The 12858-nt window shown below is 46.6% G+C and overlaps 1 protein-coding gene across 1 annotated transcript in view; it reads right to left on the bottom strand.

Annotated features, from left to right (window-relative positions):
- REEP1 (receptor accessory protein 1) overlaps window positions 1–12858 on the bottom strand; it is a 66045-nt gene that overhangs the window by 5967 nt on the left and 47220 nt on the right. The window contains exons 8-9 of the mRNA XM_059470642.1: window positions 12509–12677; window positions 6802–6837 (exon numbers count right to left, since the gene is read on the bottom strand). Coding sequence (XP_059326625.1) covers window positions 6802–6837; window positions 12509–12677 — 205 coding nt within the window. The remainder of the gene's footprint in view (window positions 1–6801; window positions 6838–12508; window positions 12678–12858) is intronic.

Raw genomic sequence — 12858 nt, forward strand, 5'->3', positions numbered from 1 at the left:
CTGTTCTTTGCTGCCTGCCTAAGCCAAATCAAAATTTAGTCAAGTTTAGCAGAAGTGGCTCAGAACTTCTTTTAATGCCCTCGCTGAGGTTTGCACAGTGAACAACACACCCCAGCCATGTGCCACTGAGAGCAGACAGGGCCTTTCACCAGGGAAAAAGGGCTTGGAATGGGACAGGATGGAGGGGTGTTGGACACCCAGAGCTGGGGTGGTCAGTGACCAGAGTGAGGAAACACTGGCTGAGGGAACAGAACCATGAGAATGTGCCATGCTGCATTCCACAGCCAGCCAGTCCATGGGAAAGGAGCCAGAAGGAGCTGTCAGCCTGACAATGCTGCTGTGAATCCCAGGGCTTTGCAGCACACATTGCTTTCCTCATTGCTGGGCTCTCTCTTTAATCAGATGCTGGGTAAAAAAGATACCCAGTGAGCTCTGCCACCCATGTCACCCCCACAGCAGGATGGGCTCCTGCAGGTTTTCCATTCTCCCCATCAGCCCAAGCATCATATCATGTCCTGAAGCTGCTTCCATGAAGATCAAGGAGAGCTCAGCCTCCCAGCTGGCACACACTGCTTTGATCCCTGCAGCTTCACTGGAAGTTGGGCTGGTGCCCTTTTCTTCCCTGCTGCACGTCATTGTGAGCGGGACACTGAAAACCACCCAAAATGGGAACCAGCTTGGCTCCAGCCTCACTGAACTGGAAGAAGGAAGATGGGCTCTCCCAGGCTTTTCCACTACTTTTGTGGCCATGGATGAGGAAATATCTGTAATACACACAGCACTTTCCTTTAGACCTGGAACAAGAAGGGAGGAGTCCCTGCCCATCCTGCCTTGGGAAGGACATCTGTATTGTGAGCAAGCCAAGCTCATCTTGATCTGCCAGGCTTTGGGGTGCCAGCCTTTGGCTCTGAAATTGTTCTTTTTGTGAATATGGTGATGATATGATAGAAAACTGATTTTCTGACACCAAGAGAGTGAGTAAAAATGTAAGGCAGGGGTTAATCAGAAGAACAAACACACCTGCGAGGAACTGCTGAGAAAGGAGATGGAGGTTTAAAGTGAATAAAAGGGCTCTGGGACACCAAGGGCTGTTACCAGAGAAGGTAAAGATTGAGGAGTTAAACATTGCCAGGGCTGGAGCGTGCATTTTGAGGACAGCACTTGGCCTTGGGTGACCTCCTGTGTGTTTCTAAGAGGCCTTTTTATGATCTGAGGCTGTGGGGTCACGATCAGATGTCCCCAAAGCAGCCGAGTCAGCAGAGTGTGCTGCTCCAGGGAACAGCCAACAACCCCAGGGGCTGTCCCAGCCAGGAGGTGGCTGTGTAAAAACATGGGTCAGACACCAGACCTTGCCCTGGCTCTGTTTGGGACACTCTCACTGCCCATCCCAGCGTGGGATGTGTTTTAGGGGTCTCCACCTGTTACATTTAAGGCTCCACAGCTTTGTGTGGAGGGGCTGAATTGCTGCAGAAGTGGGAAATGGGCTGGAGTTCCAGGACTAAAGCTGCTGCTGCCTCTTGCAAACACCTTTTGTGCACAGACCAGATTACACTCCTCTCTCCACGAAAGCAAGACAGAATCTGACTGTAAACAGTGTAAGGAAACAGATTATTCCAGTAAATTCCCTTAATTCCAGTTCCTATCATTCATCATAATTCCTTCCAAGGGAACTGATACAACCAACACGTGGGGAGGGAAGCCCTGAAAATGGGCACATTGCAAGTTAAAGCAGACATTGGAGTGCTCTGCAGAGTTGGGATCTGAGCTGTTAATGCACCTCAGGAACAACCCAGCATGGAGCAGGAAATGTGGGGCCAGATCATTGCAATCTTTGATCTCTATGATTCAACAAGGCTGAGAAATTTCACTTGCAGAACTCTTCCTACAGCACTGTCTGGGATTCAGCAGTGTGCTGGTTCAGCAATCACTTTGGTTCAGACTCTGGTCCATGCTGCCATGTAAATCTGTACCCAAATCCTTTGGATTTTCCTGAGTACAACAGAAGTCAGGACCTGGCCCAAGTGAACAAATGACTTTGACCTAGATCCTCTGAAAAATCTGGACACTTAAGTACAGTAACAGTGAGACTCAGGCAACTTTGACATTGGACTCTCCTAATTTTGCCAGGCACAATAATTCTGTCTCCCATCACTTGAATTCCTCAGGAGCAATGGGGAAAACCACAGTCACAGACTACACAAACCAAAGTGATGTATTGTATTAATGTAATGGAAGGTAAAGTCACTCCAAAGTTAAGCCTTTCCAGGGCATCATTCATACAAAGAGGTTTGCACAGCACTGAATGAGCACGGGAGAACAGATATTTATTCTACGATGGCCATCAGCTTCTTTCCCCTGCAACAAAGATAAATTCACCATCATTCCCAAAAGACATTGACCCAAGTCCTGTCCTCCCCCAGCAGTTTTCAGTGCCAAACCAAGGAGTTAGGAGCAGCCAAACTACAGCAGCACACACTGCCCAGGAGCCACCAAACAGAGGCAGAGATCCTTTCCAAAGCTGGAGTCAAATGCAACCAAAGCAAACAAACCTAATTACATCAACAAAATCATCCGTTAATGAAAACACATCCCACAAATGAGTGAGTTGTTAAGTGCTAGTCTATTCCAAACACCTCAGAGGAAAATTCATGCAATCCGTAACACTTACATCAGAGTCCCATAATATTTACATAGAGAAAAAGAAAGAATAAACTGTTAGGAGAAAACATTTGGGTGCAGAGGGGGAAGGAACATTGTTTCAGAACACAGAAATATTCATCTTTGCTTTTATCAGCTCTGTCATTCAGCTGAAGTTTATTAAACAATAATCAATGTTTTCACTTTCTGCTGGTACAATGCAAATGTACTTCAAAACTACTGATTTTCTGTGAGGTTTTTTTCTTCCCTGAAGTAACCAAAATACATCTGAAACTATTTTTAAATCTCAAAAAGAAAATCACAAATTGCTATTCAGATATACCAGCGCAAAGTGATGCAAACCAGCCCTATAAAAATTTGCTTCAGTATTTAGTAAAGGGAAATTTTAAGGAACAAAATGCCTAGAGCAACAGAAAATTGCTGTTTGTTCTTTAAGTTCAGTAAGGTTAAAAAAATTCCTCAGAATAAGAGCTGGAAGCAAAACTGGCTAAGAACCAAAATAAAACCACCTACACCATTTAATTGAATTAGTTCAGAGATGTACAATCAGCCCCCTTGACATAAAGTCAATTAGTGTTTTTAAAGCACTTTCCACTGTAATAACTCATGTGCACTCCTGAGCACACCACAGGGGAGGGGTTGGATCAGCCAACAGAGCAGTGAGGTGATTCATTTAAAGCACAATTAAGTGGGTGTCCCATCGGGGTCCTGGGGAGCTGCACTGCTGGCTGGGTGTGATCTGCCACCTTGAGGAGCACACCCAAACAGAGCCATTCATCACAAATGTCCCTGCACATTTCTCACACTGCCTAAGGCTCCTGATCACCAGTTCAGTATTAAATGCCCCCTCAAATACTTGCAGTCCCAACAATTCTCCTGATGTACAGCTGGTTCTTCAATTCATGAGAGACATATTTATTCTCTGCAACAATTAAAATGGTTTCTCCCTCTCAACCATGCCCCAGGTCTTTGCAACAGCACCTAAGAGACATTAGTTGAGAGAACAACACCAAACGTATTTTGTTACTTTTTAAATGCTGGTCCCAAGCAGGATTGTTTAATATTGAGCAGCCTTTAAGCATTTGCCAGGCAGTGCCAAAAGACAAACAGAGATCCCTGGAGATTTTCACTCTGTCCTCTCTGCAAGGGAAAAGGAGCTCTTACATAATTACACCATTGCCCCTGAATGCTGCAGCCTGACTTTCCACAGAACACAAAGGAGAGAAATCAGAAACTTGGGTTCAAACCTGGAGGGGGTTCCACCAGCAAAGGCCTGGCCAGGAACAAAAGCAAGAGGAGCTGGCACAGGAGCTGTCAAAGAGATGAGCTGGAGTACATCTGTCAAACAGGCTTGAGGTTCAGCGAGGCTGCCCAGAGCAGGGAGGATGAAGGTCCTGAATTGCACCAATGCTTTGCCATGTGCAGCCTGTGAGGCCACTGGGAGTGATCCAAACGGGCAGCAAAGGGCTCTGCTGTGCAGCCAACAGCTTCAGCACAGAGAATCTCATCAGTGCTGACAGGGACAGCCCTGCTCCAGAGCAGAGGAGCCCATCAGCTCCCTGGGCTGCTGTTCACAGGGGGCCCAGGACGAGGGGAGAGACGAGGATCTGACTCCATGTTTCAGAAGGCTGATTTATTATTTTATGATATATATTATATTAAAAGAAAATGATATATTAAAACTATACTATAAGAATAGAAGAAAGGATTTCACCAGAAGGCTAGCAAGGAATAGAAAGGAATGATAACAAAATTTTGTGACTGACCAGAGAGTCTGAGCCAGCTGACTGTCATTGGCCATTAATTAGAAACAACCACATGAGACCAATCCCAGATGCACCTGTTGCATCCCACAGCAGCAGATAACCATTGTTTACATTTTGTTCCTGAGGCCTCTCAGCTTCTCAGGAGAAAAAATCCTAAGGAAAGGATTTTTCATTAAATATATGTCTGTGACAACGCCCAGCCCAGCACCACTGCTGAGAGGGACAGAGCTGCTCCAGAGCAGAGGAAGCCACCAGCAGCCAGCCCAGCATCACTGACAGGGACAGCTCCAGCCCAGGGGCTCAGGCTGTGCCTCAGGCTCTGCAGAAAGGCACACCCCATGGCGCCTGCAAGGAGTCATCCTCCTGGGTATCATCTAGGGAGCAGAATGCCTGGACTTTTGCTCCACCAGCCTGTGCTCTCCTAAGAGCTGAGGAGGTTTCTGTGAGACAGAGAGTGAAATAATAGAGTTTTACCTACAGGTTTCACCACAAGAGTGAAATAATAGAGTTTTACCTATTTACAATAATAGGGTTTCACCTGCAAGAGCATTAATGCAACTGCTCCTGGTGAAAAAGACTGCACCAAGGCTCTAAAGCAGCTTTTAATATCCCTGCTTGAGGAAAGACTTGACTATCTGCCCATTTAGATGATAAACTCTTTGGAAATGAGAGCTGTTAATGATGGGACTCTGAAATTGGCTGCACTAAAGTTTGCACCAAGAGAAGATGAGTGCCAATAGCTCAAGGCAACTTAGCCCTAGCTAAACAAAATTAGATTCTTTCCTCCCCCAGCTTTTTGTGGCACTGAAAAATGTTCACATGACGTAGTCAGCTCTCCAAAGCTACCAAAGATGCACTCACAAAGGAGCATTTTAATGGCAGGCCACTGTCTGAGAGTGCATTAATGCATCTATTGCCTTGGAGACAGAGAAAGGGCAGCCTGTGGAGACAGAATGAACCCTCTGTGACACAGAGCCTTGGCACATCCCTATTGACATGGTCTGAGGGACTGGATTATGCTGGAGAGGGGGCAGGAATAGTAAAACAAGCCAGTGTGAAAGACAGGGGATGCAATTTCAACAAGATCCAAATTACTTTGGGTCCAATTCATAAACACATTGGACTGATTGCTGCTTTAGCATCATTAAAAGACTTTCCTAAGATTACCTCATGACTTTTAAGCCCATAAGGATTCAGTGACTCTTTTTATAAATAACACTTTGAAGTCAAATCCATAAAATAGGTTTAGGCTAAAATTAGAAGAGTTCTAATAAAATGCCCTGTGAACACAAGTGTTGTTTCAACAGATACCACCTTAAACATCTTTCCTTGTCCTGCACAATGGCACATACCCAGAAAAGGAGGGGTGACAAATCAAATATGAGGGAGGGTTTGCCACCCAGGCAGGGTGCAAGGAGGCTGTGCCAGGCTGGAACCATCAGGCTCCAAGCCCCAGCACTGCACAGGGCTCTGGGAAGGCACAGGCTGCAGCACTGTGATCCTTTAGTCCTTCTGCTGCAGTCTCCAGGCTGATTAGTGGGCAAAATACACAAAAAGCACATGAGATGAGAAGAAAAGGAGCTACAAAGGTTTTTTTGCTTCCACCAACATGAGACACTGCCAGTCTGCATTTCTTTTTTTCTCCCCAGACAAGCTGCTTGGCAGTCCCATCCTCTGGCACGCCCAAACTGGAGTTCTCCCACTCCTTTCATCTGCCACTGGGGAAAAAATGCAGAAGTGACATGTCTGGGCTCTTAGCAACCCAGCTAAGTGGCACAGCACTGAAAAGACCACCAGCAGCTAAACCATTCACTGCTCTCCACATTTGTAAACACAATAAATGCTGGGGACACTGGGGACATTTTTCAAAAGTGCTTCTGCCAGAGACTGAATCAGGGACAGCCAGTTCAAGCCTTACCAGGGTCTGCTGCTGGGATTTGCTACATACCCTGCTCACCCCAAACACAAATGTTCTCTCCAGCAACGGAGAAACATGTGCCAATCCTTAGGGAACACAGCAAAACAGGGCTGGGGCTGGGGAGGTTTCGCTCTTGCTGCATTCCCAGTGGATTTACACCAGCACTGGGGGCAGAGGAGTGACACTGCCCAGCAAGGACGTGGCCCATCCTCTAGAAGAGAAAGGAATGAAGTTTTTCTGCAGAGGAACAATCCCCATCCGTGGTAGCACAGGTCAGTACGGTGAGAAGCACTGAGACTCTTGCCACGAGCACACACACACAGAGCTCCCAAAGCCACTCACAGCCTGGCTTTGCCCCCCTGGCGTTAGGAAACAAGAGCATCAGGAGCAAGCCAGGCTGGGGAAGCAGCCATGCCCCACAGGGATGCATGGATGGACACCAGGAGATCCAGCACTCACCTCGGAGGAGCCGGCACACCGAGCAGCACGTGCACACTGCAAGAGGAGCTGGGAGTTAGGGACTCGTCGTGAAGCCTCTCACTCTTAGAGAACACCTGGCACCACTCTGAAGGGCACCTCAAGGCCCTGGTGTGCACAGGGAGGTGACAGCATGGAGCACAGACTCAGGAATGTGCCTCACCCCGGGCTGTGTCCATGTGGGTGCTAAGGATGGGGTTAGGTTCAGCTCCCTGGTGCTGCTCTCAGATCACTCAACAGAGGTAACTCCTGTCTGGAGGGACCTGGGAGTGTGGACAAGCCATGGGAGCATGGATGCACAACCCAGTGCACAAGGCTGTATGGTAACAAACACAGGGTGCAACCCTGGGATTTGTAAGGCTGTGTGCCTGGATTCTTCCAGCAGATTTAGAGTTTAGGAAGTTCAGGGATGTGTTGGGTGGATTTCTTTAGAGGATGTGTGAGTGGTTGCAACAGCCTTCTTGTAGACTTCTAGAAATCTTGTAGACTGTAGACTTCTACAAGAATTCTAGAATCTACAAGAAGGCTGTTGCAACCACTCACACAGCCTCTAAAGAAATCCACCCAACACATCCCTGAACTTCCTAAACCAGAAGAGTCCTACAGGAATTAATATCCTGATGGAATTGCCATAAGAATGAAAGCAGCCAAGGGGATTGCAGTGCACCACTCAGTGAAGGCAGGTGATTCACAACTGTTCATGAACATGTGTGGAGGTTACAGCTTCATCTTGAGCACAGTTTGTGTTCCAGGAAACAGTCTATATTTCCAGTTTGAGCCTTTTAATTTAATGCTCACAGTGGCATCAATGACTCCACAATAAAGAAGAAAAGGGTTTGAGCTCTGTGTGATTTTTTCAGTTAGGATTATCCTGCACTGGAGACACTGGAAGTTCTTCTATAGTTTCACAGACATTTCAAAGCAGCACCACTGAGAGCAGATGTCTCAGTGTCCCTTGCACTCTGCCTCCACCTCCTCATCCCATTGCTGCTGTCTGTGCTGCTGCTCTCCACTGGCTTGAGGATCTCACCCAGGCCAAGAGCAACCTGGAAGCAAGGGATAGCATTTCACTTGAAGCAATTCCTTGATGGGGTCAGCCTGTAAAAATAGGATTTAAATGTATCCAAAGGAAAAGAGATGGGCCAGAGTCAAGCAGCTGGGTTACAGCTTTTAGTGGGAGTGCTGCCTCACATTGGCTGGATGCTGCTGTGAAACTATGGCCTTCCTCAAGAAATCTGCTGAGGCTCAGCCTCTGATCTCACACAGAAGGAAGCTGATCACAGTTTTATGCCAGTTTATTCTCTGGGAGTTCAGACAACATATATCTGGGTTGTTCTCATACATCTTTCTGGTTGATGGGCACTGAACACCCAAACACATCCTGACTGCTGATGTTCCCCCACCTTTGCTCTGTACTGCAAAGCTTTTGGTCCTTCAGCACAACCAGCATTGATTCTCACCTGCTCTGAGGAATGGAGAGTATCAGAAAGCACACTGTCCATTCCTGCTTTGAAATCATTCCAGATAAGAATGATCTTAGCCTGGGACAAGCTTAAGCAGAAAGAACTCTGGGTTTGGGCAATACAGAGAGTGTTTGTGATCCTCTGCCCCAGGCAGCATCAGCTCTGCACACTGACTGTCCTCTGATGCCACACAAATTAAGGTAATGCTATAAGGTTAACAAGTGCAAAAGCTCCTGTTAATAAAGACAGGTCTGTATGTGGATTGTTACTGGACATTTGCCAGAACAACAGGATTCCCTTGAAAAATATTTGGAAACATTGTTCTGGAATGTACAGTTTTCCACAACAATGCACAGCCACATGACATTTACAGTGGCCAAAGGAAAGAGGCAGCTCTGCCTGTGAAAGGGCACAGGTTGGAGCAGGCACTGAGTCAAATGTCACAGTGCATCATCTGGGTGCCAGGACAATAAACTGAGAAATGCTGAACCAAGAGGGAAGTGAAACATCAGATGCAGAGGTGGTGGGCCTGCTGTGTGGAAGAAGGGGCTCGCTGTGTGCCCCTGGTGCCCATCTAAGGAAGGTGGGCACGTTTCCCTGGAGCTGTTTGTGGGCCAGCAGCCCAAATCAAATCATGGCAAAAGCAGATGGCCTCCCCGTGCCATCTGGGTGTGAGGAGGAGGAGCAGGGTCTGTTTGGGATGAGCCCACTGTGTGCAGAGCTGTCCCACTCCTGCAGAAGGACCATGCTCACAGCACAGCTGCACAATTGACTGAAAGGCAGCAAAGGCAGAAAAAGGTAAAGCTGTCTCAAGGCAGCTCTTGCTTATTCTATTTCTTGGCCTCCTAAGAAGCTCCTCAGCAGGCAAAAAAAAAAAAAAAATCCTTTGCTGTATCTGCATGAGGCTGTTACAAAATGGCAAACTCTTCACACAGCACTTTGTGTCAAGAGGGGATTCAAAGAATCACAAATCCATCTAAGCAGCACCATTCAATTACAAAAATAACAACAGTGGAAACAAAACAGGCTGAGTGAGTTTGGGCAGCCTGGTCCTGCAGCCAGCTTTTGGCCACAGCCAGAGCCCACTGGTGTCAGGAGAGCCTTTTCTCGTGCTTCAGTGGGCTTCGAATCATGGCCAAGGGTTGTGAAACCAGAACCTGAACCACTGCTGGTGCTCACAGGGGGCTGGGGGGTTTAATAACAACAAAACTGAATTTTAGCATTCCCTTCTGCGCAGGAAAGACAACAGACCTCTCCCCTGTGCCCTTGTCTTTCCGAAACCCTTTATTTCAGATGTCACATCTGCTCTTAAACACCACAGTGACACAGGAGGGTTGGCAGCAGCAGCACCAAGCTCCAGCCCAGGTCTGGCTGTGTGTCCCAGCTCAGGGCATGGGAGCCACACAAACACCCTGAGCTCATCCCTGAGAGCCCTCAGCACCCCATGCCAGGCCCTGTGTGATGGCAGGGCTTTAGCTTTCATTGGCTAATTGAGTTAACATGCATTTTTATCTTCAGACATCATTGTTCCAGCTACACCTTAATTGTAACCATGCGAGTTTCAGAGCTCTCATCAAAAAGGGATGGTGCTTTGGGTGTGTGTTTCTTTCCTGAGTGCCTAATCTAAAACTCTATAACAGCAAGGCTGTTACCCCTCAGAAACTGAGCTCTGCTGTGTTGTCAGTCAGAGAAACCACACCGGGTGAGAACCTGGCTCTGTGTTTTCACTGTGAGCATAACCCTAAAGTCCAGCCCTCAGCTAATCCCCTTAATTAGTGTGGTCACAAAGAGATCAAGGAGCAGGCACAATTCTAGCTGGCAGCAGTCAAGGACAATCAACATAAACCTCCTTTGAATTATATAAAACTTTAGGTTTTGTTTTGGGAATCATTATCTTCCTATTTTAAGGCTTCTCTTAGAACACCAGAAATGAAGCATTTACAGAAGGAAAGGGTAAGCTGTTTCCTTTTTTGTTGGTTCTTTTCTTAATGTTGCTAATATAGTTTGTGGATTTGCAGTGGGACTAGGATGGAAGGAAAAAAGAGAGGGGAATACCTCCAAAAAGCAGAAAAAAATCAAAACAAAAATATCTTCTTAAAGTCTTCTTTGGGTGACAGACTGCTGATGAAAATAGAAGTACAATGCAGGTTCTGTAATTCACAAGAAAAATTGCCTATTTAAAATGAACACCCTCATGCCAAACATAGTCTGGGTCATTTTTAATGACTCCATCTGATGTCACATTGACTATGCCCCGCTATTTCTAAAGCAGGTAAAAAACCAGAGGAGTTCAATGTTTCTGTGAGGCACTGGGGACACCTGACAGGGACATTGATGCCACCCGAGGGCTTTGAGACAGGAGACAGGGCTGTGTGCCTGCTGCTCTGCAGTGGCTGCCCATGCCCATTCTCACACATGCACGCATTTCATGTGTATATAGCACAATAATGGGCAGAGGCAAATTCTGTCTGCCCCTTGCTGATGTCCAGCTCTCCAATTAAATAAATATGAAAGGTGGGGTGATGGAACTGCCCAGAGCAGTGTCATCTCAGCAGAACATGGCCCTGAGGATGGCACAGTGTGGTTGGCACATCACAGCCTCACACACACACACAGGACAGCTGGCTCTGATCAGTTCTCCCCTCCAGAACTGGATCTTTCCCTTCCTGTGATCAAAAGTGAGAGCAAAGCTCGCAGCTGGAGTCTCCCACCACCTGCAAGGGGAGTCTGTTTGTATTCCCTGCAGGTGGAGAATGAGGCACCTCAATGAGATGGGACAAATAGAGGTCTTGGAAGATTTTGCAAATTTGTGCAGTTTCCATTTAAAAAAAAAAAAAAATTAAACTCAAAATACCAAATTACTTGAATCCAAAATTTGTGATAACACTTAGTCTGAGTTCAAACCATTTATGAACAATTTTTCAGAGATTCATTCTGAGAGATCCTTGTGCACTATGGACACAAAACCAGACCAAAATAAAAATCTCTTGTGTCTCGAGACAGGGGTTTGTGGCCAGGTGAGCTGACTTCACTGTCTCAAGAGTAAAACTACAAAGGCTGCTCTACTCAAGGTGGAACTAAGATAAGTAAATTATGGTTTATTTGTGTCATTATTTATTTTTGTCTACATATGTGACTTTTTAAAGACTTTTATATTCTGTGTGTGAACACTTTATTTTCAGACTGATTATGTCAAGAGAAGCGTACACAAGGCCTTATAGAAAGATGAGAACAAAACCACTGTACACCAACATTTCAGTTTACCCATAAAGAAAATGTAATTCAACAGATAATATTTAAAAAAAAAAGGAGAAGTCTGATTCACAGAATTTGTAAGAGGCTTGAAGGATGCTCTTTAGGAAGGATCAGACAAGACATTTCTAATACCATTCCAAAACTAAAGGAAATTACAAGGGGTAGCAACTACCCAGGCTTGAAACAGTGCAAGTGTTTGCACAGACCTCAGCACACACAAGCTGGAACTGCTGAATTTCTGACTTGCCAGCAAATGTTTCACAACTACCAAGTGCAACACACCTGCAACTTTGCATGGCCTCTCATCACAGCCCTGGAGCTGAGTGATCCTTGGTGCTGTGTGGGAACCCCAGGAACCATCTGCAGCCACCTCCCTGGGATAACCCTCCATGTCTCACTTTTTGAGATCTAATCTGCAAAGCTACCTCCAATTAAATGGTTTGGATTTGGACTCAAAAAGATTTCTTCAACCAAGCTTACAATACATTTTTTTAACCGAATCCTCAGGAATGGATCTAATTTACAGCATATTTCTTCCCTTTGTTCTTTCAGAATTAGAAAACAAACTATTGTCCTTAAAATAAGTTTTTTAACTGAATCCTCAGGAATGGATCTTATTTACAGCATGGTATTTCTTCCCTTTGCCCTTCCAGAATTAGAAAACAAACCAGACACGGTTTTTTCAGCAGCCCCCAGCCCAACCTTCCAGCTCAGGTTGCAAAGACTGAGTCTGGCTTCTCTGCACACTCAAGTCTCATCCTCAGCACCAGCCAGGAATAGTAACCATCAAATGATGATCCTGTTTTTTCCCCCCTGAGTGCCAAGAGAGCCACGAGCATGTCTGTGTCCTGGGAACTCTGGTATGTGCTGCCTGCAGTGTCCGCTTCCCTCCGTCCCTGCCGAGGGCATGGCTTCCCTGAGCAGTGTGATATTCCAGCCAGCACAGCACTGAAAATAACCCTGGCACTCACCTGAGCTGCCAGTGCCTTCTGATGCACTCCTGGCTGCTTTGGGGTGGCTCTGCTTGCTGCCTGTCCGCACGGCGACCGAGGCAGGGACGGAGCTGCCGCTGTCCCCGCGGATGCTCGACAGGTCCTGCATGCTGAAGCTCCGCAGCCTCTCCGACAGGGCTCCCTGTCCCTGGGGAAACAGGCAGGTCAGTAACACAAAGTCAGATCCAACATTCTGAGGCTTTTTCGCTCTTGCTCATTGAAATCCATCGGGACAATAGGAAGGGAAAAATTTGTGTGGTGCAATGACCTAGAGATGACAAAAATGTGTTGCTGAAAGCATCATTCCCTCTCTTGGCTCTTCCTTTTGG

The sequence above is a fragment of the Ammospiza nelsoni genome, chromosome 4 (assembly GCF_027579445.1).
Source record: "Ammospiza nelsoni isolate bAmmNel1 chromosome 4, bAmmNel1.pri, whole genome shotgun sequence".
In the NCBI taxonomy this organism is placed as follows: domain Eukaryota; kingdom Metazoa; phylum Chordata; class Aves; order Passeriformes; family Passerellidae; genus Ammospiza; species Ammospiza nelsoni.